General features: G+C 42.0%; 1 protein-coding gene across 4 annotated transcripts in view; it reads right to left on the bottom strand.

Annotated features, from left to right (window-relative positions):
• LOC310737790 (adenylate cyclase type 8) overlaps nucleotides 1–27,092 on the bottom strand; it is a 38,835-nt gene that overhangs the window by 1,559 nt on the left and 10,184 nt on the right. For 2 of the 4 annotated variants that reach the window (XM_083562444.1, XM_083562445.1), the window contains 17 exons: nucleotides 21,346–22,289; nucleotides 20,063–20,212; nucleotides 19,851–19,981; nucleotides 17,255–17,366; nucleotides 17,043–17,170; nucleotides 16,782–16,940; nucleotides 16,460–16,694; nucleotides 15,433–15,618; nucleotides 14,746–14,846; nucleotides 11,313–11,514; nucleotides 5,308–5,391; nucleotides 5,031–5,209; nucleotides 4,867–4,948; nucleotides 3,724–3,882; nucleotides 2,540–2,686; nucleotides 2,349–2,441; nucleotides 843–960 (listed from right to left, as the gene is read on the bottom strand). In XM_083562444.1, the coding sequence (XP_083418570.1) occupies nucleotides 843–960; nucleotides 2,349–2,441; nucleotides 2,540–2,686; nucleotides 3,724–3,882; nucleotides 4,867–4,948; nucleotides 5,031–5,209; nucleotides 5,308–5,391; nucleotides 11,313–11,514; nucleotides 14,746–14,846; nucleotides 15,433–15,618; nucleotides 16,460–16,694; nucleotides 16,782–16,940; nucleotides 17,043–17,170; nucleotides 17,255–17,366; nucleotides 19,851–19,981; nucleotides 20,063–20,212; nucleotides 21,346–22,245 (3,166 nt within the window). In that variant the 5' untranslated portion in view covers nucleotides 22,246–22,289. Of the gene's footprint in view, nucleotides 1–842; nucleotides 961–2,348; nucleotides 2,442–2,539; nucleotides 2,687–3,723; nucleotides 3,883–4,866; nucleotides 4,949–5,030; nucleotides 5,210–5,307; nucleotides 5,392–11,312; nucleotides 11,515–14,745; nucleotides 14,847–15,432; nucleotides 15,619–16,459; nucleotides 16,695–16,781; nucleotides 16,941–17,042; nucleotides 17,171–17,254; nucleotides 17,367–19,850; nucleotides 19,982–20,062; nucleotides 20,213–20,309; nucleotides 20,441–21,345; nucleotides 22,290–27,092 lie in introns of those variants that run through there. The other 2 variants (XM_083562446.1, XM_083562447.1) reach the window with 2 other exon arrangements.

Below are 27,092 nucleotides of genomic sequence, written 5' to 3'. Positions count from 1 at the left end.
ATATGTGACAAAGAAAGGCTTCCAGGGTTATCACTATCACCTTCAAAATAGTTCCCTTGAACAGCAATTCAGCGCTCCCAGCGTTCCTGCGACTCCTGGAATGTGTCCTGGAAGTCTCCTTTTCGACTTACGGTGTCAAAAATGGCGCACTTTGAGCTGGATCTTCATCTTCAGGAAGAGGGCGAAGTCTGCAGGAGCCAAATCTGAAGAGCTCAGTGACAGGGTCCACTGTCGTCAAGGAGCTCCACGTGACTGTGCATGACTGTGTTGGAGCATGTAACTTTTTTCTGTGTTTTTGGTGTTTTAAAAACCAACTTTAGCTCTTGTCTCTCTCCTTTTTATCAGCGTAGCTGGACATTGAAACAGAGCCCACTGATTAGTTTCATCACTACCGGTGTGCTTCTTACCGCTCATTTCATCCAGCTCCGCCCTGCGCTGGGGCTCATCCACACGCCCGCTGCCACATACATATACTACCCTACCCTATACTGATCACCATACTTTAAGACTCCTGGGTGTGCTAGACTATGTCTCAACTTCCTATATTTTCAAGTTACAAGGGGTCATCGAAACGCATCTCCATCGTAAGATGGGAAATACCTGTAAAAACATTGCCATATAAAGAATAAGATACGTCTATATCAAATGTCTCAGCTTTTTGTGACGTTGAAGTCAGACTGTAGGATCAGCCATGACACAGCACCCCTGGATTACAGACAGTTGCTCAAGCGCCCAACAATTGCAGCTTGACAGTGCTGGAGCCTGAACCCCCATGTAACCTAAAGCTTTACCCATTGAGCCCCCAGTGAATCTACAAGAAAAAACATGTTTAATGACTTTACCAACACGGAGCTGGAAATCGTTGGAAGTGTGTTTGTTGATCGCTCTCAAGGTTTCTTGCATCGCCAGAGCAAAAAGCACCAGTTCACTCAGGTGATGCCAGTCGCTGCCACCACGGGTCTGAAGTGCCAGAGAGTTAGCATTCAAGGTACCTTGCCTCTTTCATTGTTACACATTATTTACTGCCTGGCACGCAGAACAGAATCAGTGTAGCTATTAAAAAAAGAACTGAAGATACAAGTATTCAAAAGCGTGAAGAGATTCCTTTATTAGACATAAGTGTGGCATACAAAGACAAGCATGCATCATTCTCCCTGCTCACAAAGGTCCAAGCCAAATAGATTTTTGAGACCAAAATCACAAAAACACTGATTTATTAACTTATTTGTTATCACTGACATAATTGGGACATTTAATCCATTTATTGTTACATTTACCACCTAAAGTTACATCGTTGCCTCTGATTGTAACAAAGAGCCATCATGTTACCTAATTGTTAGCATGTCGAAGACTCGTAACATCGGTTCACTTATTTTTGGACCAAAATAAGTCCAAACTGTTACTATAGCAACAATGTATTGCATCTATAGGTGACCTCAAACAGTTCATGAATTCGATGCTTCAATAGAAGAATCCTGATTCGATTACCAATCTCACAGTCGAATCTTCGCAGAGGTGTTATGAAACGAGGATCATACCATTTTGGTTCTATGGGGGTGCTTAATGTCTGATTTCACATAGAACTTTCCGTTTTACTCCCAATAAGTTAATATACAACCTGTTATGATAATGCTGTAAATAAAATTGTGAAAAGAAAGTAGCTTTTAGTAAATATCTTTATCTTGTGTGAATAAATCCAACCTAGATTTCACTTTCCATGATCCATGACTGATACAGGAGCATCTTGGGGGTAGGTATATACTAATTTAATTCTGTAAATTCAATTTTGATTGTTTTTCAGTGCATCGATGTTGCGCCGTACTGTACTTTTTGGGTTTAGCCCGATTTTATTTTATTTGCCGACACGCGAAATGCAAATCCTGTCTGCAGTGTGGCCTTTCTGTAGTTATTGTTTATTAGGTTTATTGATAAAAAATTTGTAAATAAATTTTCTTCTATATCTTTGTGTTATATTTTGTACATGGTGACTTTAAAATGGGATGAGCAATCATTTTACAAATCCACATTCATCCACATTTTAACTTGAAAAAAGATAAAAAGGCAGTTTTGTCTATAACTTCATACACAGTTTCGGCAAGATTTGACAATTCAAAATTTGACTATGTAAATCATTAGTCCAGGACACCTGTAATTGCATCATGACCAGACCTGCTCTCAGAGCTACTAATCCACACCTTCCAACCAATCGGAATCCAGAGCTTAATAAGATTTGCATAGAAATGCCAATTTGACTCCAGATTCTTCCAACTCCAGTTTCAGAAAGCAAGAAATCAAGTTTAATGATCACCTCCTGGATACATTTCTAACAAGTGCATTGCACCACCGACCTGTTTATCGGGCGATAAGCCAGATGCTGCCATGTAGCAACTCCCGATGGTTTTTATTTTCTCAATATCCAAAAAGTATGTCTCGTCTAACAGCTGTCCACGCAAACAAAAAACAAAAATAAGGTTTTTTAGACCAGACACCCTATGAAAACCGGTTACATGTTCATCACACAAGCGACACGATCCCTCACCTCGTCAAAGTCAGCAATGATCTCGTTGAGCAGCCTGAGACACTCCACGCCCTCGTGTCTGATCTCCTTCTGTTCGTAAAACTCGTTGAAGCCGGCGATGGTGGCGAACATCACGCCGACCTCATCGTACGACTGGGCGTACAACTCCTGAAGTGGTGCGAGGAGAAATAATATGAGATCATTGCATTAAAACTAGATGCACCATTATTGCGGTTACGTTCTGAATATTGCTTTAAACCAGGATTAAATTTATTTACATTTATGGCATTTAGCAGACACCTTTATCCAGAGTCTCCATCAATAAATGTATTATAATAAAATTATTAATTAGGACATAGACTAAGAATACCATCAGTCTCAACCAGGGATCCCTAAACCTTATTCTGTGAGGGCAACATAAGTTTAATGGGGGGCGGCTCGGTCTGTAACAGAAAACGACACGTGCCGGAGTGACTACTAGCATTATTGTGGAGATTTAATTAAGATTTTTAATGTAATTATGACGCCCCATAATGCTAGATTAGTTTATTATTTTGTTCTGCACCATACAGACTAATAAGCATTACTTTTGTAGAGATATATCACTTATTAAAAGAGCACTATATGTTATTAATAAAATCATAATGACATTTTTTCATATTTATTGCTATTATCAATCAAAACATTTACTTATGTATGTATAGCTATGTTGGATCGTACTTGCCGATAACCGATTAATCACCCTATAGGTTTTTTTTAATGGACACTAAATAAAAAACAAATAACCAAATAAATAAATAATAAATATGAATATATTCATTAATACATATAATTAGTTAATTAATATATCATAAATAATAAATATAACAATATAACACTCTCCGTGCAGCGCGCTGTTTCACGCGTAAAAAAAACCCAGCACGTGGCGTCAGTGATTCGCCTCTAGAGGTCACTTTAATAATGACAGCGTACCGAAAGCCGGAAAAACTATCAGTGCGGATTTTTGCTGATAGCCTCGGTTCCTCAACCTACATTAATAACTAAAGAACATTTTTGTTTGAAAGCCAAACTTTATTATTAAATACAGATATGATATGAGTAAAATTATATATTAAAAATAACATTTTAAAAATATGTCTCTGGTATTGTTCAGAGAGCCGTTCTGCTATAAAGGATCGCTGCTACATGGCGTTCGCATCACTTACATCATCATTCTTGTTCCTGTCCAGAAAATGGCGAGCCACATGTGCAGGCAAGATGTTGTGTAGGAGACACTCATTATGCTCTCTGAGCTCTCGCATGTCCTCCACTTCCTGTTGGGCCTGAAGACGCCACAGGAAATCCAGTCTTGCTGTGGCCTCCCACTGACCAATATAAAAATCACTTTAATCACAAAAGCGGCAAACCGTTCAAATGATAATGTATGTGGTTGTACACCCTTCTGTTGGCTCAGAAATGCTGTAAGTTGCAAGTGAAATTGAAGAAAAACAAATTTTTTGCTAATCTCATAGTCATTATTCAATTAATTAACGTGTAACACTGTCACATAAATTGACACACTGCAGCTTTAAATTGATGACATCAGGATTATTTTGAAGAATATTATCATTTGATCATTATTCTTTTGTTTCTGCACTAAAACATTCACAAAAATACAAAATGTGCAGACTCATAAGTTGCTATTTATCAAAAAGGGGGTGGAGCTGAGATACTGATGACTGAATTTCTGGGCCAGAAAGTTAAAATAACCCTAATGCTTATTTGTAAGATTTGTTGAATTTGTTTAAAAGTTAAAATCCCACTTTCTCGCATGTTGTAATTATTTGCTTATTCCAGGTTCCTGTCAGGGAACCACCGGCCACGCCCCCTCGCAGTGCTTCGCCTTTATACTGACACCCCCCCCCCCCCCCGTTCACACTTACTCACCGTCCGATCTACGGTTCATTCCGGAGATCATCCCTGGACTACCCGTGTTCCGGAATATACCTATTTTCCAGTACATGCTGCTTCCTAGCTTCGGTTTGTTTCCCAAGGCTAATAAACGTCCTATTCGTAGTCTGGTTCCCGACAGTGACAGTTCCAATATTAGTGTTTTCACAAATAAAGAAAAATCTTTGAGTCGCCTTTTAAGCAAAAGGGTGCAGTGCTTAGCATCTGTTTTTAATTTCTGGGCCAGAAAAACTACATCTAATGATAACCAAAATTATTGTGAATCATTGATAGTTGTCACGGGTATCACAATGCAACTTTGTTATTAATCAAATATTCTGATTTAAACGCTGTTGGAAAATCACATATCGCTTCTTTAAACTGATTTATCTCCAAGTGAATGGTGTAGTGACGTGTACCTGACGACCGTTGAAGAACACGGCTATCACAAACATCGCCATCAACAGAATTAAGATGCCTTTTCTTCTCAGGTAGTGAGATCTGGAGATACACATGCATAAGACTGAGCTGGTGTAACGTTTTGTAGTCTTCATAATTCTTTTTTGCCCTCATGGTCATTTACCTGGAGAGCTGCTCCTCCTGCTCTTGTTGTTGATTGACATAAAGAGTATGGAAGGCCACCTCGACGAAATATGTGTACATGGTCGCTATCAGTAACAAAACAGTGAGCTTCAGAAGAGAGCTGAGTCTTATAAAGACCGCGCAGGTAACCATGGAGACGACGCCGCTCAAGACGAAAAACTATATGTGGAGGGAGAAGAAAGCATGAGACCTATAGAATAGTAACAAGGAATTAGACAGACATGAATATCATTGTATGTTAGGAATAAAAGCCTCACCTCAGGATGAGTGCAGACAGTTAGAGGTCTTTGGCTGGTGTCGTTCCTGCTTTCAATATCTCCATGCATGAAGTTACACCACACCTAAATGACATAAGTATTCAGACCCTTTGCAACTAGAAATGGAAAATGAGCTCAGGTGCCTCCCATTTCTCTTGATAGTTAATGAGATGTTTCTACACATTGATTAAAGTCTACTTGTGCTCTATCAAAGACAAAACCAAGCCAAGAGGTTGAAGGAACTGCCTGCAGAGCTCAGAGACAGGATTGTTGCAAGGCACAGATATAGGGAAGCCTACCAGAAATGCTGCACCGTGAGAGCACAATGGCCTCCATCATTTTCAAATGGAAGAAGTGTGGCACAACCAGGACTCTTCTAAACTAAGCAATCAGGGGAGAAGGGCTTTAGTAAGAGAAGTGACCAAGAACCTGATGGTCACTCTGACTGAGCTCTGGTCCGGTCAGTAAGACTGTGCAACAGCTTTTTCCTGCAAGGCTTCTCAACACAAAACTAAACTGAAACTTACACACACACACACACACACACACACACACACACACACACACACACACACACACACACACACACACACTCTCACTCTCTACTTAACGATATTATACCGTTTACACAGTGGCCACCTTTCTCTGCTGCCTAAACACTATCAGAAGCACTGACCTACATTTACAACCCAAATTCTAATATTTGTTTAATGAAATTGTATACATTTTTTCCCAACAATTTATTCGCCTCTCCTTGAACTGCCACCTTAACGTGGTGGAGGGGTTTGAGTACTCGAATGACCCTAGGAGCTATGTTGTCCGAGGCTATATGCCCCTGGTAGGGTCTCCCAAGGCAAACAGGTCCTGGGCGACGGGTCAGACTAAGAGCGGTTCAAAACCCCTTATGAGAGATACTACATCAGGGACCGTGACGTCGCCCGGTATGGCGCAGCCGGGGCCCCACCCTGGAGCCAGGCCCGGGGTTGGGGCTCGTATGCGAGCGCCTGGTGGCCGGGCCTTTCCCCACAGGGTCCGGCCGGGCTCAGCCCGAAGGAGCGACGTGGGGCCGCCTTCCAGTGGGCTCACCACCTGCAGGAGGGACCGTAAGGGGCCGGTGCTAAGAGGATCGGGCAGCAGTCGAAGGTGGAGGCCTCGACAACCCGATCCCTGGACACGGAAGCTAGCTCTAGGGACGTGGAATGTCACCTCGCTGGCGGGGAAGGAGCCTGAGATTGTGCGTGAGGTTGAGAGGTTCCGACTAGAGATAGTCGGGATCACCTCTACGCACGGCCTGGGCTCTGGAACCACACTCCTCGAGAGAGGATGGACTCTTTACAACTCTGGAGCTGCCCATGGTGAAAGGCGTCGGGCTGGTGTGGGTTTGCTTATAGCCCCCCAGCTCAGCCGCCATGTGTTGGAGTTTACCCCGGTGAACGAGAGGGTCGTTTCCCTGCGCCTACGGGTCGGGGATAGGTCTCTCACTGTCGTGTGTGCCTACGGGCCAAACGGCAGTATAGAGTACCCGGCCTTCTTGGGGTCTCTGGGAGGGGTGCTGGACAGTGCTCCGACTGAGGACTCCGTCGTTCTACTAGGAGACTTCAATGCACACGTGGGCAGCGACAGTGACACCTGGAGGGGCGTGATTGGGAGGAACGGCCCCCCTGATCTGAACCCGAGCGGTGTTCAGTTATTGGACTTCTGTGCTAGTTACAGTTTGTCCATAACGAACACCATGTTCAAGCATAAGGGTGTCCATCAGTACACGTGGCACCAGGACACCCTAGGCCGTAGGTCGATGATCGACTTTGTGGTCGTTTCATCTGACCTGCGGCCGTATGTCTTGGACACTCGGGTAAAGAGAGGGGCGGAGCTGTCAACTGATCACCACCTGGTGGTGAGTTGGATCCGATGGCGGGGGAGGAAGCTGGACAGACTCGGCAGACCCAAGCGTACTGTGAGGGTCTGCTGGGAACGTTTGGCCGAGCCTCCTGTCAGAGAGATCCTCAACTCCCACCTCCGGCGGAGCTTTGACCAGATCCCGAAGGAGGCCGGAGATATTGAGTCCGAGTGGACCATGTTCTCCACCTCCATTGTCGAAGCGGCCGCTCGGAGCTGTGGCAGTAAGGTCTCCGGTGCCTGTCGAGGCGGCAATCCCCGAACCCGGTGGTGAAACCGGAAGTAAGGGATGCCGTCAAGCTGAAGAAGGAGTCCTACCTGGCCTGGTTGGCTTGTGGGACTCCTGAGGCAGCTGACGGGTACCGGCAGGCCAAGCGAACTGCAGCCCGGGTGGTTATCGAGGCAAAAACTCGGGCCTGGGAGGCCATGGAGAAGGACTATCGGCTGGCCTCGAAGAGATTCTGGCAAACCGTCCGGCGCCTCAGGCGGGGAAAGCAGTGCCCCACCAATGCTGTTTACAGTAGAGGTGGGGAGCTGTTGACCTCAACTGGGGATGTCGTTGGACGGTGGAAGGAATACTTTGAGGATCTCCTCAATCCCGCCGTCACGTCTTCCATTGAGGAAGCAGAGGCTGAGGGCTCAGAGGCGGACTCGTCCATCACCCAAGCTGAAGTCACCGAGGTAGTAAAGAAACTCCTCGGTGGCAGGGCACCGGGGGTGGATGAGATCCACCCTGAGTACCTCAAGTCTCTGGATGTTGTGGGGCTGTCTTGGCTGACACGCCTCTGCAGCATCGCGTGGCGGTCGGGGACAGTGCCTCTGGAATGGCAGACCGGGGTGGTGGTCCCTCTTTTTAAGAAGGGGGACCGGAGGGTGTGTTCCAACTATAGGGGGATCACACTTCTCAGCCTACCTGGGAAAGTCTATGCCAGGGTACTGGAGAGGAGAATACGGCCGATAGTAGAACCTCGGATTCAGGAGGAACAATGTGGTTTTCGTCCAGGCCGTGGAACACTGGACCAGCTCTATACCCTCTACAGGGTGCTGGAGGGTTCATGGGAGTTTGCCCAACCAGTCCACATGTGCTTTGTGGATTTGGAAAAGGCATTCGACTGTGTCCCTCGCGGCGGCCTGTGGAGGGTGCTCCGGGAGTATGGGGTCGGGGGCCCTTTACTAAGGGCTGTCCGGTCCCTGTATGACCGAAGCAGGAGCTTGGTTCGCATTGCCGGCAGTAAGTCAGAATTGTTCCCGGTGCATGTTGGACTCCGGCAGGGCTGCCCTTTGTCACCGGTTCTGTTCATAATTTTTATCGACAGAATTTCTTGGCGCAGCCAGGGGTCGGAGGGTGTCCGGTTTGGTGACGACACGATTTCGTCTTTGCTCTTTGCAGATGATGTTGTCGTGTTGGCTTCATCAGACCAGGACCATCAGCATGCACTGGGACGGTTTGCAGCCGAGTGTGAAGCGGCTGGGATGAGAATCAGCACCTCCAAATCCGAGGCCATGGTCCTCAGTCGGAAAAGGGTGGCTTGCACACTTCAGGTTGGTGGGGAGTTCCTGCCGCAAGTGGAGGAGTTTAAGTATCTTGGGGTTTTGTTCACGAGTGAGGGAAGGGTGGAACGGGAGATTGACAGACGGATCGGTGCAGCTTCTGCAGTAATGCGGTCGATGTACCGGCCTGTCGTGGTGAAGAAGGAGCTGAGCCGCAAGGCGAAACTTTCGATTTACCGGTCAATCTACGTTCCTACTCTCACCTATGGTCATGAGCTCTGGGTCATGACCGAAAGGACAAGATCCCGGATACAGGCGGCCGAAATGTGCTTCCTCCGCAGGGTGGCTGGGCGATCCCTTAGAGATAGGGTGAGAAGCTTAGTCACTCGGGAGGAGCTCAGAGTAGATCCGCTGCTCCTCCACATCGAGAGGGGTCAGCTGAGGTGGCTCGGGCATCTGTTCCGGATGCCTCCTGGACGCCTTCCTGGGAAGGTGTTCCGGGCGCGTCCCACTGGGAGGAGACCCCGGGGAAGACCTAGGACACGCTGGAGAGACTATGTCTCCCGGCTGGCCTGGGAACGCCTTGGTGTCCCCCCGGAAGAGCTGGAAGAAGTGTCTAGGGAGAGGGAAGTCTGGGCATCTTTGCTTAGACTGCTGCCCCCGCGACCCGGCATCGGATAAGCGGGAGAAGATGGATGGATGGATGGACAATTTATTCTCTTCATTTCGTAGCGTTTCTCTTGGCTGCACTGCTTTCAGTACGTGTATGTGGATTTTTTGTCCAATCAGATTTCAGCCTCTATGTGCTGCCATGTCAATCTAATCTGCCCAGAGCCTTTAAAGTCAGTACCACTGGCCTTTTTACCATATAGAATATTATAAATAAATCTGTTTCTTTAACCAATCAGATTTCATATTCTCCTCACAGGGCAGCTAGCTGGCCCAGAATAGCATTAGCATTTTTCCGTCCTATGATTGGTTGATTAGAGGGAAACTGTTACAGACAAGTTTGACTGGAAAAACACGTGTGTAGCTCTACGTCATTCCTGCCTACGGAGGAAGATAAATTGATTTGGTCTCCGACATACTTAAAAATACATTTTACAGAAAGGCTAGACATCGTGAGGAGGTCGGATAACCCTGAAGCTAGCTAGCTTGTCTCAGCCCGGGGAAGGGTTTGTTCACTACTTCCAGACCAGTGAATACGAGCGGTACCACTGAATTACAGCCTCTGAGGAGCGGTGCAAATTATGAGTCTGTATCTCTGGTGAGTAGGTTGTATTTTATTTCCATTTTCAATGTTTTTGTCATGTTATTAGACAAATATTGATTCTAAACTGTTCCAGATGATGTAGGTGCACAGTTGAGGTTGTAGTGTAGAGGTTTGGAGTCTTAACTGGGTTTCTTGCTTTAGTAAAATGGTTTCCCCCCTTCATATGTGAAATTCCTCTCTCTCTGTAATTCCACACGTTTCTATAATTGTGATGTGATAGTGGTGGTATTAAGAGGTGGATTAAGTCGGGTAAGTTCTCACTGAAGACCCATGTACCATATGCACAGTTTGCCACAGCGTTTACATGCTGTTTATTTGCACTTCTTGACTGCTGCTACTGCTGTTTTTGCCCTGCATTGTGTTTGTTTATATTTACTCTTGTCTTCTTATAGTTCTCTTTGCACAGTACTGTATATTCAAAGTATACAGTAGGTTTACCGGGTGGCGCTATCTTGTGTTATGTGTATTGTCCCACACTGTCTTGTGTTGTCTGCCTGTACTGTTTTTTGTCTGAACTGGTTGCACTCGATGCAAATGTTGTAGCTTTATGTTGTTTAGTGTAGCACCAGGGTTCTGGAGTACCGTTGTATCCTTTTCACTGTGTCCTGTGTACCACTGTGTATGGTAGAAATTACAAAAAAAGCTTGTGTAGAGATCTGGAAGGCCAACTAGCACTGCAGCCCTCCACCGATCTGGAGTTTATGGTGGCTAGATGGAAGTCTCTCTTCTGTGCAAAACCTATAGAAGCCTCAGAAGACTGTGTGGACGGATATTCTCTTGTTTGAGAAACCAAGATTTAACTGTTTGGCCTAAACTCTAATTGTTGTGTCTGGAGGAAATCAGGCATTGCTCGTCACCTGCCCAAAACCATCTCAAGAGTGAAGCATGATGGTGGCAGCAGCATCTGTTTGTATGATCTCAGTTTGGGCTGAAGGTTCAACTTCCTACATGACAACGACCACACACCCAACACAACACAGGAGTAGCTCAGAGACAACATTATTGAACATCTCTAAAAGTGGCTGAATGTAACAGGAAAAATGAATCCTGTTTCTGGCCACTGATAAAACCATATGATTCACTCGCTGTCAGCATTACACAAGTCATCAGAGGGAAAGAGATGTAGATAGTTCCTTTGACCTGGAAGCACCCGGGGTAAAGCTAATTAGATTGTTTTTAAATCTCTAATACATTCAGCTGTGGGATTTAAACTCATGACTCCAGCCCTATAGTGCAAAACTGCAGCGACAGTGTGACAAAAACATTGTTTTTTAACCCCTGATAGCTTTTGAGACTTTTTATTGGCTGTATAGCTTCTGATTGGTGGTGCTGCTTCGAACCTTACCATGTCAGCAGAAGCCATGCTGAAGTTCAAGGCTATGGCAGTGACGGTGAGCAGAGAGCGCATAAAATTGTTCTCGTGGATCCAGCAGCAGAATCGTTGAAGTCCAGTGGGAAAGTGTTTGAACTCCTCAGCCAGGGCCATCACCAGCAACAGCAGGTACGACATTAGTACTACACAGAACTGGAGCATAATGGGATACGGCCTGCAGGAAAAAAAAGTACTATTTGTTGAACAAATGTAAACCAAACTGACAAAAATATTGTCTGGAATTTTGACATGAACTAAGAGCCAATAAATGCTATGCATAATAATGATATGAATAGGAGGCATATTATTTAGTTTACCAGATTCAAAGTGTATTTGGTCAAGACTAGAGGTGTGTATCAGGATATTAAAGGATGCACAAAAAACTTGTACAAGCAAGAAATCTTTCTCACAGATAAACAAAGACCAAGTCCATTATCATTAATATAAAGTGTTCATTGGTTTATCCTTAGTAACTGTCTGGTCTAAGTTGTAGAAGGAGTTTAGGGAACTATAACTTGACAGATGTTGAACTGATTTCATTAAACTGCATGAACGAGATCTTTGTAACTAGACCAGAGTTGAAAGCGACTTAGGTCTAAAGTGATGTGGCAGAGGCTGAGGAACCATCAGATCCAGAATTTACATGCTATCTTGAAAATCCAGATGTTTCTACCACCACTGTTTTCCAGCAGCACACAGGTAGTGTGTATCCATCAGTGATGGACAGTAAAGAAGTAAATGTAATTTGTTACTGTACTTAAGTAGCTTTTTCGTGTATCTGTACTTCCATTTGGGGAGACTTGTACTTTAACTTCACTTTGCAAAATCAGTCATTTCTTTTTTTTTCAGTAGTTCGTTCCCTGGTGGTCTAGTGGTTAGGATGTGGCCCGGGTTCGATTCCCGGTCAGGGAACCAACCCCAGCCATTAGGGTTGCACAAGCCAGTGCACTCTTAGTGCCGGTCCCAAGCCCAGATAAATGGGGAGGGTTGCGTTAGGAAGGGCATCCAGCATAAAAACATGTGCCAAATCAAACATGTGGCTCATGAATACGACCCCACTCTAACACTCAAACAGTGGTATCCCGTAACAACCTGCAAGAATTCTCCCACACACCCAAATTAGCCCTGTCCCATTAGGAAAGAACTTCCAATATCAACTGGTTATGTGTATAAAAGACACCAATCAACCTCTTCCATTCAAACCTCTCCACCACCATGGGAAAGACCAAAGAGCTGTTAAAATACATCAGGTACAAGACTGTAGACCTGCATAAGGCTGGAATGGGCTACAAGACCATCAGATTGTTGCCTTGGCCATATGTTTTGGGTCATTGTCATGCTGGAGGTCCCATCCAAGACCCATTTTCAGTGTTCTGGCTGAGGCCAGGAGGTTCTCATCCAAGATTCTACAGTGCATGGCCTCGTTCATGTGGTGAAGTCTTCCTTCCTGTAGCCTTAGCAGAGAAATAGCCCAGAAGCAGGATGTTTTCTCCTCCATGTATGACAGTGGGGATGGTATAGTTCATATTCAGCATTTCTGTGCCTCCAAACATGGTGAGTAGAGTTGATCCCAAAGATCTCAATTTTGGCCACAATGACCACATCACTTTCTCCCAAGCATTCTCTGAATCATTTAGGTGTTCATTAGGAAATTTGCATTCTTGAGCAGAGAGACCTTGGTGTGTTACCAATGGTTTTCCCAGCTATACTAAAATCACAACAACAAGCTCCTCCCATGTAATTCTGGGCTGATCCCTCACCTTTCTCAGAATCATCCTCACCAAATGAGGTGAGATTTTGCATGGAGCTCCAGAGCGAGGACAGTTGATCTTGTATTTTTGTAAATGTTTTAATTATCGCAACATCAGTGGTGTCTTTCTCACTAAACCTTTTGCTGATGGTTCTGTAGCCCATTCCAGCCTTGCGCAGGTCTACAGTCTTGTCCCTGACATCCTTTGACCGTTGGTTGGTACGGGATCTAATACTTATTTCATTCGATTAAATACAAATGAATTTATATACTTTATTTAAAAGTGTTTTTATGGATTTTTTTTATATTATTTCTCTTTCTGTTAAAATAAACCTAAAATAAACATTCTAGACTGTTCATTTCTTTGTAAGGGGGAAAACTCAGAAAATCAGCAGGGGATCAAATAATTATCTCCCCCACTGTAAGTGAAAAGAAGGTTTTTGGGCTCATGATAATTGTAATAGAAATCAGTGTTTGAGTCATTAATATCATTCTATTAATAGATCAGTGTGCTGAGAGTCACATTCGAGTCTTTTCACATAAACTGAGTTGATTAAGTAAAGAGTCTTGTGATAAAAATGATAATATAAACATTATAGTTATAATAAATCAGTACTTTGGATACTTAAGTACATTTAAGGCAAAAACTTTTGTACTTTTATTCAAGTGAAAGTTTAAAGGGACACTTTTATGTTTACTGGAGTCACATTTTACCGAGCGAATCTCTACTTTTACTTCATGGTATGTGTTCTTCATCCACCACTTGTATCTATTCATCTATTTTTTTATATCACTTTTCCTGCAGGGTCGCAGAAGAGCAGGACATTTCTGAAGGGATTATGGCCTTAAAAGGGGCATCAAATTCAGGAATCACAAACTTTGCACAATTAGGGTATGCCACTCAGACTACAATGCCTGTTTTTGGACTGTGGGAAAACACCAGAGAAACAGGAGGAACCCCCCCCCCCCCCCCCCCAAAAAAAAAAAAAAAAAAAAAACAGGGAAAAACATGCAAAATCCACATACACCATGCAGAAGTGGGATTCAAACCCCCAACCTTGGAGGCAAACCATGTTAAACACTAATCCACCTTTTTTCACCAGGTAGAGTTTATTTTTTTATTAAAAAAAAGAAAGAATGTAATCCAACTGGTCTTAAAAAAGAGCACTGTGAGATCCCGTAGGTGACCTTAGATGATACCGCTGATGATAAACCATTTAAGCGGTAATCCTTAGGCTTTGGCACGCTACTTTAAAATGCTCGAAAAGTAAACCATGGTCATTGTCAAAGACTGGGCTATGATCTAATTAACCCAATATTGCCCATTCAGTGGACTCTCCAATTGCAAATTCCATAGTCAGTCCTAAAAGTGCAAATTTGCATTAATTTAAGAAGAACGAAAGCCTTTGGTTCTCCACACGTCATTTTAATATACGCCTGGTGGCTCATTGGTTGTAACCAAATCTGCTCCAGGGAACCCCAACTTCCTTATAGCCTGGGATAAGAAAAGAACTATACAATAGGGATTGTAAGATTCAGTGATTCGCATCAGTTCATCGGCATAAAAGTTTTTTATTTATTTATTTACATATCACTATATTTATACAATATAGTGATATGTAAAGGTTGCTTAAAGGCATGAAACCCTGGGTTTACCTGGGTGCAGGGATCAGGGCCTGGACTGCCATGAGGAAGAGAAGCATGATGAAGGAGCAGACCAGGTTGGTCTTGAATGTCTCGTCCCTCATCTGGGAAAACTGGAACAAAAGAAATAACATTTGTTTAGTTGGAATTGACAGCTCACTGGTAAAGCTGTTGGACATCTGCCTAGAAGGTCTAGAATTCCATCCCATCACCACCACAGCTGAGCCCCTGAGACAGGACCTTCAAGTGCTCAGTTGTAGTGAGGTTCTAATAAGTTGGTCTGGATATGAGTGTCCACCAAATGCTGTAAATGTAAAAAAATTGTGATTGTTGTTACATGGTTTCTTTGCTTTTTATAACCCCCCCCCCCCCCTTCTCCTGTGTTTACTTGACATCATAGGTGGATGTAGAAATGTGTGTGTAAAGGATAAGAGAGGCGCACACCAGTGGTGTAAACTATTTAAGTAAAAGTACCTCGTTGCTGTACTTAAGTCAATTTTATGGCTACTTTCTCGTTTTACTGAGTATCAAAGACACATCGATCAGGCAGAACATTGACATTAGAACATTATATTACTTTTACTCAAGTATGATTCTCAGGTCGTCTTTAAACTTCTGGGGCAAAAAACTTCACTATCACCAGCAATTTAATGCTTTAATATATAGAAGCATGGTGGTGGTGGTTTGGAGGCCACAGACCTTTTTTTCGATGTGTGTGTCCTTGAACAGCAGCGTTGAAGGAGTAATGTGCTCCTGCTGCATCCGTTCACTGCTGCGCACATCAATGGCGTGCTCGATCCGTTTATTAATCTCTTTGGCGCTAGAAAACCTGTTTTTGGAACTGGGCAGCTGCAGCAGAGAGCCGTTTGTGAATGACGCCAAGATCTGGGAAGAGTTTGAAGCAATTTGAACCATCAGAATCCTACGAATAGTTCACATCATGAAATTCACTGGTGGACAGTAATGAAGTAAATGTACATTGTTTCTGTAGTTAAGACACTTTTTTGCGTATCTGTACTTTACTGAAGTATTTGAATTCGGGGAGATGTTACTGTAACGTCACTACATTTCAAAGTCAAATATTTTACGCGACTACGTTTTGTGAAATCAGTCGTTCCTTTTTATTTATGAGGATAAAAATGTGAAACACGCAGCAATCCGCCAATCAGGGTCGATCGATCGATCGCTCGCTCTGTTTTGTTTTAATCGGTGCTTGGTGTATCTACTGATCACCAACATACAGTTCAGCATCAGTTCAACATCAAGCAGAACATTTTGAGAGGAACAAATGATAAAGAAACTCCACACTTGAACTTGCCACAACACACGTGACCTTATTTGTATGATTCTTTTTTTACGTAGTTGAAAAGAAGGTTTTGGGTTCATGATAATTGTAATAGAAATCAGTGTTTGAGTCATTAATATCATTCTATTAATAGATCAGTGTGCTGAGAGTCACATTTGAGTCTTTTCACATAAACTGAGGTGATTAACTAAAAAGTCTTGATACAAAAACGATAATAGGAACATAAATCATAGTACTTTGGATACTTAAGTTGATTTGAAAGAAAATACTTTTGTACTTTTCCTCAAGTGAAAGTTTAAACTTTTACACATTTACTTTTACTGCAGTCACATGTTACAGAGTGAATTTCTACTTTTTCGACATGGTTTGTGTACTCCGTCGACCACTGATTAAATTCATAACGTTTCGACATGTTCTTACACAGCTCATATTGTTGGTGCTGCCAAACAAATTTTCAGTGTTGGAGGTGCGGATGGTCATGCGTATTTTGGAAGGCTCCGCATCTACGGTGTTGTTTTCCACGTCCTTGGGGCAAATGAGGAAAGTGTCGATGTTGTGCTTGCGCAGGAACTCGTTGCGTTCGTAGCCACGCCCATCCTCCGTTTGGTAGCTCCCGTCCAGACAATCCAGTGTGGCACGTGAGATGTGGATACGCCTAACAAGCAGTCAAAACAAATCCAGAATTTGCTTAATCCACTTGAGATGATGAACTTGGTCTAGATATTTTTACATATTTGCTCACCCGGGGATACCACCCGCTTCTAGCATGTTAGCAACGCCAACATCATAGGACCACACATCAAACTGCCACTTCTGCAGGCCCAGAACGCCACATAGAACAGATCCCGAGTGGATCCCGATCCGCATGTCCATCTCATAGTTGAACTGCTTTCGCACATTTCTAAAAAACAAAAAAAAATGCAAGATCATGTTAACTAACACAATTTCTAATAAAAGAGAAAACACAGTGAGATCAGTGGGAACAAGAGTTTTGATTGTGTACCGTATGGTGATGATCATAGCAAGACCCATCTCTACACAGCACCGAGCATGAGCTCTCTGTGGCTCTGGGACTCCAGAAATACAGTAGTAACAGTCACCTAGGATCTTTATTCTCATGCAGTGGTGTTCCTATGTACTCAAACACACGGACACATTATTTCGTCATACAAACTGGATTTATTCTTGTCAATTCTTGATGTGATCCTTTCTCACCTCAGCCAGACGATCAAAACGACAAAAGAGCTCGTTGAGGGTGCGCACCAGCTCCTGCGCCGACATAGTCATGGACAACAGGGTGAATCCTTTGATATCAGCAAACAGGATGCTGGAAGTGAGACATTTTAGAGGACAGAAATTACATGTTACAGAGGCTACAACATTATCAGTTAGCTTAGCAAAACAGCAGTTAGCAAAGTTTTTCATTAAGCTTAGTTTGCATCAAACTAATAGATAGTTAGCACCAGGGCTGTTTCAAGCCTTACCAGATTCTCTGGTGTGAGGGCTGTTTAACAACATCTGAGGGCTTCTTTTTTCAGGCTAAACCCGTTTCTTTCAAATGAACAGACGGGACACGATCATGACATCCAATCTGGTAATGGCTCAAAAATTCCCTTTGCGTAACACTCACACTATCACCATTCTTATAAAAGGCTTTACAGTGAACGCTCGTTGTGCACTGCTCCACTGCTCTTTAATACCTAATAGCATGTATAAAAGAACAGTTGAGAGTTAAGCACCTTGTTTAAGGGCACATGAGTGGGATTTCAGAGGTGCTAGAATTTGAGTTCAAACATCTTGACCACTGACCTACCATTTCCTTATAGTGTCTCAGCTTCTGGAAATAGAAAAGTAGGCAATGGAAGTAAAGGAATTGAGAATTTATGAGACAATAATACATTTATATATTTTTCATATATTATTATATGTAATTAAAAATTACTTGAGCCCTGTGACGGATGAGGAATTTAATAATTATTGGGGTTTTGACAGAACATAAAGTGAAAAGCAATGCACTAAACTGGAAATTTAACAAAAAATTTACTTTTTTTTAAAGGCAGATGCATTTGGAAAATTAACCACCTACTATACATTGTACAGCAATTAGTATTTGGGAATCATGAGTAATACATGAAAGGTTTGGAGGTGTGGCTTTACAGGGGAAATAGACAATGGTATTCTGACCCCCCTCACCAACCACACTTTTCCTTCTTTCTTCTTCAAGTAAACAAGACGAAACAAGCTTGTCATGTTACCAAGAATCTGTGAACTCCTGAAGAGGTTTTTCTTGTCAGAAAACTCGCTGTTCTGACTGTTACAAAGTACTGACACCGTAAACTCCTTCCACATATTCAAATAAACATTTGTATTTGTCTCTTCGGATCTTTGTCAAAATCAGAATCAGAAATAGCTTTATTACCTAGTATGTTTACACACACAAGGAATTTGACTTGGCGACAGGAGCTTCCAGTGCAGGAGAAAGTACACACACATAATGTATCAAAATAGTAAAAAGGTACTGTACTGTAAATGTTTTCACTGTAGAAATGATATATTTACATCATTTTAAGGTTTCCTCACAGATAAAATGTTAAGTTGTTGGTAATTAAGACCTTCTAAAATTAGAAATCATTCATTTTTTAACATAATAATGTCCATATCCAGAGGTACAAAGTAACGAAGTACATTTTCTAACGTTACTTTTCCTTTTAAAGTAGTTTTTAAAATCTGTAATTTTACTTTAACTTAAGTAAGTTTTGTTTGAACTATATTTAACTACATTTTAAATCATATCCGTTAGTAATAAAATGTTAAAATTTGTTGTTATTGCACATTAAATTGTAAAAATTAGCCTTCATTTAAAAACAACTAGTTTAAGAGTTATATCTCCTTGTCCTTTTTGAACTACACTACCGTGTTTCCCCGTATAAATAAGCTATAGTTAAGATCGTCAGCCGACATTTATGGTAACACCATAGGTCTGTTGCAACACACGATGATGTATTAAATTATAAAATATTCATATATTATAATAATAATAATAATGATAGTAATATAGTACAAACAAAACTTAATTCTTGGAGAGGTTTTCCATGCGATCCACACAGCATGGCGCATATATTCTTCTTCAGTTTTATGCAGATAACAAACAAGTATACTGTATATACACACTGGAAAAAAAACTAATTTCTGATTGGGTAAAAAGACATAAAAACAAGAGATGTGTAAGCCCAGATAAAGACCTCCTGTATACCTTACATACTCACATCATAAAGATCCTATAGAACCAGTGTGAGAGCCATCTTAACACTAACCTATAGTTTTAATATAATACTAATATAATAAAAATTATAATTACCGTAAGTATTTGTAAACACCCAAGCGGATGCCTTTGTATGAGAAGTACGATAAAGAGATGACCAATCAGAGTACAGGTTGTGTCTTAGTGGTGATTTTTGTACCATTTAAAAAAATTTTTATTGTTGTACCTGAAAATAAGTCCTACCATGTCTTTTGGAGCAAAATAAATATAAGACCTGGTCTTATTTTCGGGGAAACTCAGTAAAATACCCCACCCCAACCCAACCCCTTTTCTTGAACTCAATACATTTTACTCTAAGTACATTTTAATTATGCGACTTTTCACTTGACCGGTAACTTTAAATTTCATTGAAGTAACAATACTTTTAATTGAGTAGAAGACTTTATTACACTTTCCACCTCTGTCTATATCTTTCATTATATCAGCTGAACAGCAAACTCCATCCAAATCTGGAATTAAGTAAGATTTACTTGAAATTTTCAGCCGAACCTGACGTCGGTGTACTGATGGATGTAGACCTTATGAAACTGTTGAGGCAGCAGTTCAACATCCATGGAGGTCATGTCAGCGATCATCTCCAGGGCAACAAAGCGAGGCAGTATAGACAAAACCAAACGCTCCTGTTGGAAGAAATGAACTCTTTAGGCAATCAGCATGGTGGAAGACTTATTCATAAGGATATATGACATGTGCTTCCTTGCCTGTCTCTTGTTTTCCATCTCCAGCTTCATGTGGCCTTCAATGCAGCGCCTCGTCTCGAGGAAGGCCTGCCTCTGCGCCCGATCTATCAGATAATGGATAAAAAGTCCTGCTGTGTTCATACTCATATAGAGCAGCGCCTTTGCAAGAACCTGGGGTAGACGAAAAGGGAATAGAAATCAAATAAAGAGGACCTCAAGATTTTGTAGAGAACATGGAAGGATCATTCATGATACTGGTATCAGTTACCTGTAAAAAGTTTCTATTAATATGTTTTCATGTCACGTAAGACTTTGACAGTGACGTACATCGAATCAAAGTAAAGCAGATTACAGATTGTGCGCTGTGAAAATATTAAGAGGAGGATCTACAGCATCTTCCTGCAATACAAATAACACCATCATGGATCTTAAACATCTTAAAACTTATTATTAGCATGAAATGTCGGCTAAGCGAGAACGATTTGCTCATAGTCGTCACAAAAGGTGTAAGTGATTGTTCTTGACTGTTGATCCCCTTGGGTTCTTGACAACAAGGGCTTCAGAGAGAGACACACTACATGTTCCAAGCTAAATAACGCAGCTAGGCAACTTACTTTATTTCAAATCAAGTGGCTACTCTAGCGCAGAAACAACAAACATGCATGTGGCCACACTGTAAACCAGGACTATTAAGAGAGCTTGAAAATAGAATGTTGTCTGATGTTTTGCACATATTTGCATCTGTAAAAAACGATTAACTTATATATCTTATATATATCACAACACTACGGAGACTTAGTGTCACATAGAATACAGATGGCAGAGGTAGAGCTGTAACTTCCTGCACATACAACAGGAAAAGAACGTCTGGTTTCAATTTATATATTTTTTGCACTAGTTTGTGAAAGGGGTCATTCGTTAGACGTCAGAAAGCACTTAAGTAAATTGATGATTTGCTGTCTGTCTGAACTGAAGAAATAAAAGTAAACTATCTGTACCATATTGAAATGCATAGCAACATATTTTGGGTTGAATCGAATGGAAATCGGATCGTAATGCATCGTGATAGGGTGAATTGTATCGGATCGCATCAGTAGCTACATATATTTCTTTAATGTATTGTATAGTTGGCTATGCTTCGAGATGCAAATCAATTATGGGCCTTAAGGGCCTTGCCCAGGATTGACAACTTGATGAGCCTGGGATTTGAATTTGACCTTTTAATCAGAACTCTGACATTGTAGGAAAGAAGGGAACAGTGTCCATGTAATCACATTTTATTCATTTTAACTATCCATCCTCACCTTTCTCAGCAATCCCACTTCATTGAAGTGTTGTACAGTCACTAGAATAAGGTGCAGCGTTGAAGTTAGCGAGCCTGCCCCCATGGCCCACAGCAGCGGTAATGGCAAAAGTGTGTACGTGGCAAACAGGGTGAATAGTACATACCAGGATGGGTCATTTTCCAGCCCGTACCCAAGCCTAACCAGCACCTGGGCAGTCTGAGACATCCAGCTGGCAATGCCGGCATAGTGCAGCCACTCGGGAAAATGCAAATGCTTGCATGTAAATACAAGAACACAAAGTAATACGGCAAACGCCATGAAAAAGCTTGTAATCCAAGCATGTATATGGTCGATTCCATCTGGTGCAAGGGCTAGATAGAGGACCAGCAGGTGCAGTTTTGCAGCAGCGTCTAAAATGTTCGTGACGACCAGTGAGGTACGTCTTGTGTAGAATGTGTGCCTCTGATAGAGCTTCTCCAGGTCACGTGATTTGAAGGTGTGTCTCAGAGTTGGAACATAAACCCCATGAATAGATTTGCCCCAGCGCACAAAAAAATCAGCATCGCCGGCGAACTCAGATTTCACACTCGCTTGCGTGCTGTTGGAACTGTTTTGATCGCTGAAGTAGGACGGATGAACGCGGACAACAGAGGAACGGCGTTTGGTGCAACCGCGTGATGACTTGCTGCGTATCTGACGGTTGATTTCCTCAATGTAGACATCAGTGACATAGATCTTGCGTGCTGGCTCGGCGCCGTACTGCTCCTTCAGCTCTTGCTGGCTGATGATGTGCTTTACGGCATTTTTCCACATCAGTTGCTTGCGCCGCAAGCCAGGGGACAAGGACGGGGCCAGGTAGGACGGGACCTGCATCTTCTGCCTGTTGTAGGACTCGTTGAAGCAGTTCCCTCCCAACATTACGACAAGTTTGTCTGTCTTTCAGGCAAAAGAGGTAGATGGACCTGTAAAAGACAGAACAGACCCTCCTTTATTATCAGTTCCTTCATGATAAATTCTTTCAGTAATCATAGCTCAATTTCATAGTAGATCTGGAGACTACCCCAATCAATTGAACTGCCCTAAATATTACCTCTAAATTGAATGGAATGGATTAATGCCCTCATGCCAGCATTCAGAAGTCAACATACCCAAGTGTTTGCCAGGTGAAATAACTATCCATAACACCAAAAAACATGTGGTAATTATATTTTTGTGTGTGGTGTGTAGCGTGGTCATGGCGTTATTGAGTGTAGCATGCTCATGACGTTATTGTGTGTAGCGTGGTCATGATGTTATTGTGTGTAGCGTGGTCATAACATTATTGTGTGTATCGTGGTCATGATTTATTGTGTGTAGCGTGGTCATGACGTTATTGTGTGTAGCGTGGTCATGACGTTATTGTGTGTAGCGTGGTCATGATGTTATTGTGTGTAGCGTGGTCATAACGTTATTGTGTGTATCGTGGTCATGATTTATTGTGTGTAGCGTGGTCATGGCGTTATTGTGTGTAGCGTGGTCATGACGTTATTGTGTGTAGCGTGGTCATGATGTTATTGTGTGTAGCGTGGTCATAACGTTATTGTGTGTATCGTGGTCATGATTTATTGTGTGTAGCGTGGTCATGGCGTTATTGAGTGTAGCGTGGTCATGACGTTATTGTGTGTAGCGTGGTCATGATTTTATTGTGTGTAGCGTGGTCATAACGTTATTGTGTGTATCGTGGTCATGATTTATTGTGTGTAGCGTGGTCATGATGTTATTGTGTGTAGCGTGGTCATGACGTTATTGTGTGTATCGTGGTCATGATTTATTGTGTGTAGCGTGGTCATAACGTTATTGTGTGTATCGTGGTCATGATTTATTGTGTGTAGCGTGGTCATGATGTTATTGTGTGTAGCGTGGTCATGACGTTATTGTGTGTATCGTGGTCATGATTTATTGTGTGTAGTGTGGTCATAACGTTATTGTGTGTATCGTGGTCATGATTTATTGTGTGTAGCGTGGTCATGATGTTATTGTGTGTAGCGTGGTCATAACGTTATTGTGTGTATCGTGGTCATGATTTATTGTGTGTAGCGTGGTCATGGCGTTATTGTGTGTAGCGTGGTCATGACGTTATTGTGTGTAGCGTGGTCATGATGTTATTGTGTGTAGCGTGGTCATAACGTTATTGTGTGTATCGTGGTCATGATTTATTGTGTGTAGCGTGGTCATGGCGTTATTGAGTGTAGCGTGGTCATGACGTTATTGTGTGTAGCGTGGTCATGATTTTATTGTGTGTAGCGTGGTCATAACGTTATTGTGTGTATCGTGGTCATGATTTATTGTGTGTAGCGTGGTCATGGCGTTATTGTGTGTAGCGTGGTCATGACGTTATTGTGTGTAGCGTGGTCATGATGTTATTGTGTGTAGTGTGGTCATAACGTTATTGTGTGTATCGTGGTCATGATTTATTGTGTGTAGCGTGGTCATGACGTTATTGAGTGTAGCGTGGTCATGACGTTATTGTGTGTAGGCTGGTCATGATGTTATTGTGTGTAGCGTGGTTATAATGTTATTGTGTGTAGCAGGGTCATGAAGTTTTTGTGTGTAGCGTGGTCATTACATTATTGTGTGTAGCGTGGTCATGACGTTATTGTGTGTAGCGTGGTCATGACGTTATTGTGTGTAGCGTGGTCATGACGTTATTGTGTGTAGCGTGGTCATGACGTTTTTGTGTGTAGCGTGCTCATGACGTTTATGAGTGTAGCGTGGTCATTACGTTATTGTGTGTAGCGTGGTCATGACGTTATTGTGTGTAGCGTGCTCATGACGTTTTTGTGTGTAGCGTGGTTATTATGTTATTGTGTGTAGCGTGGTCATTAATTTATTGTGTGTAGCGTGCTCATGACGTTATTGTGTATAGCATGGTTATTATGTTACTGTGTGTAGCGTGGTCATGACAATATTGTGTGTAGCGTGGTCATGACGTTATTGTGTGTAGCAGGGTCATTATGTTATTGGGTGTAGCGTGGTCATGACGTGATTGTGTGTAGCGTGGTCATGACTTGATTGTGTGTAGCGTGTTTATGTTATTGTGTGTAGCGTGGTCATGAGGTGACTGTGTGTAGCGTGGTCATGACGTTATTGTGTGTAGCGTGCTCATGACGTTTTTGTGTGTAGCGTGGTTATTATGTTATTGTGTGTAGCGTGGTCATGACATTATTGTGTGTAGCATGCTCATGACGTTATTGTGTATAGCATGGTTATTATGTTATCGTGTGTAGCGTGGTCATGACATTATTGTGTGTAGCGTGGTCATGACGTTATTGTGTGTAGCAGGGTCATTATGTTATTGGGTGTAGCGTGGTCATGACGTGATTGTGTGTAGCGTGGTCATGACTTGATTGTGTGTAGCGTGTTTATGTTATTGTGTGTAGCGTGGTCATGAGGTGACCGTGTGTAGCGTGGTCATGAAAACATCCTCATATTCTTAAAGGGGACATATTTTTTGTTAAAAAAAAAATATGAAGGAACTGAACTTCGAAGCAAAGCCTAGGGCTATATATGATGTGATTAGATGATCTTACCCAGGCTGCCAGATTGGGTATCAAGCTTGTTAAGACAGATAGCAGCTGAAAACACATTTCTGGCACACCTGAGTTATTCCTTGGCCAAAGGTTTAGATCAACTCAGCCAAAGAACCTCAGCAAACGTTGAAAAGTCTAGCATGACCACTGTGTACCTTAACCTATTCAACACAAACCTCTTGAGAACCCTGATGAAGGATGGTGGTGGTTGCTTTACTTTCAGTTACCCCAGATCTCTTGGTGAACATCCTTTCATCTTTTCTCTATACATCATATAAAATAGGATGTTTTTGACTCATTATTTACTATAAACCCGTATTAAGTTTTCATTGTTGGTTCAGTATAGAGTCATATTGAAGTTTGTAAATTGGCTTCGCTACATAATGGGATTAAAAAATTACAAATCAAAGAATAAAAAAAAAGAAAGAAAAGAAACTACTCACCATCGTGTCTACCCTTTACTTCCCTGTTTTGCTCAGAGGTGCTGTTAATCCATTTGCACTTTTTTTCTCTAAGCGATTATTTGCTCTAATATCCTGCATGCTGTTTATTTAATCTACAGTGTTTTCTAGCTGCAGCATGAAGCATGAATAAAGAAAAAGACAGAATAACCTCATTGTTAAACGTAAACGTACTGAAAAAGAAATCATGTGATCCGGAAGGAAATAATTTGCCAATCTGATGAGTAACAGGTGTCCAAGGAGAAGAGGAGACAGAAGGCAAGAAGATAGACACAAATAGGATTACTTACTCAGCTGTGATGCTCCCAGGTTGCCAATGGCTGACGTCACAGGAGAACGTCGGCATGACGTGATGAGTTTAAGAGCGGCATGGAGGCAGTTTTCATGATTACACTTTGTATGAAAAATTACTACGATATTACGATAGATAGATAGATAGATAGATAGATAGATAGATTGATAGATTGATAGATTGATTGATTGATTGATTGATTGATTGATTGATTGAAGAACCGTCTGTTTACAGTTCTTCTGTGAATAGAACCGAAAATCTTAAATTAGACTCATCAGACCCAAAGACATTTTTCCATGGATCTCTATTCCTTGTATTTCTTGGCCCAAGCAAGTCTCTTTAACTTGTTGTTCTTCTGAAATTATGGTTTCTTTGCCATAATTGGACCATAAAGGCCTGATTTACGATGTCTCCTAAACAGTGGATGTTGAAGTATGTCTGCCACTCGAACTCTCCAAAGCATTTATGTAAATCAGGGGTTTTAAGGCTGGTAATTCTAATGAACTTATCCTCTGCAGCAGAGGTAGCTCTTGGTCTTCCTTTCCTATGACAATCCTCGTGAGAGCCTGTTTTATCATGGCGTTTGATCTTTTTGGTGACTGCACACAAGTTCTTGAAATAGTTCAGACCATAATTTCTTAAAGTTCTTAAAGGACTCTTTATTTAATTTAGTGTTTCTTACCATTATATGGATTTGTCCAGTAGTTGTAGTAGCACTAATAGGACTATTGGCTTCGTACTCACCCTTTCTTCTGCACAAGACAACTGATGGTCACATTAAGAAGGCAAGAAATGTCTCAAAATGAACTCTTGAGAAGACACACCTGTGAACTGAAAACCATTCCAGGTGTCTACCTTGTGAATCTAAGGAGATAATGTCCTCAGTTTGCCAAGCTCTCATCAGAGCTACGTGTAGCTACTTTGGACAAACTACAACATATTCTGTGTTGTTTAACACATTTTTGTTTCCTACATAACATACTTTATTTCTTCTTTTAACAATGAACATTGCCTCAAAGCAGCTTTACACAGATAATGTGGTGATAAAGAAAGAATAAGATGTTCTTTATGTGTAAGTTTGTCCCTGATGAACAAACTGGTGGTGACTGCGGCAAGGGAAAACTCCCTGAGATGGAATAAGGAAGAAACCTTGAGAGGAACCAGACTCATGACTCATCATCATCATCTGGGTGGCACCGAATGTCCAATTATTACAGCTAAACGATGTTGAGGTGTGCAGTAATGGTGATCAAACCATCTCAATCGAGCCTCCATTACCTTGTATACAAAACGTCTTACATGCACTGTCCCTCTAATAAACTCATTTCTAATCCTGTCCATCCTCATTACATAATAATATGATAATAATAATGTGTGACGTGTGTGATTAAAGAAAAAAATAACAATGAAGCAGAAGGTATGTCCAAACACTTGTATATGTGG

Source organism: Silurus aristotelis (genome assembly GCF_946808225.1).
Source record: "Silurus aristotelis genome assembly, chromosome: 15".
Taxonomy (NCBI): domain Eukaryota; kingdom Metazoa; phylum Chordata; class Actinopteri; order Siluriformes; family Siluridae; genus Silurus; species Silurus aristotelis.
The sequence above is the reverse complement of the archived record's forward strand: the minus strand, read 5'-3'. Positions and strand labels throughout refer to the sequence as shown.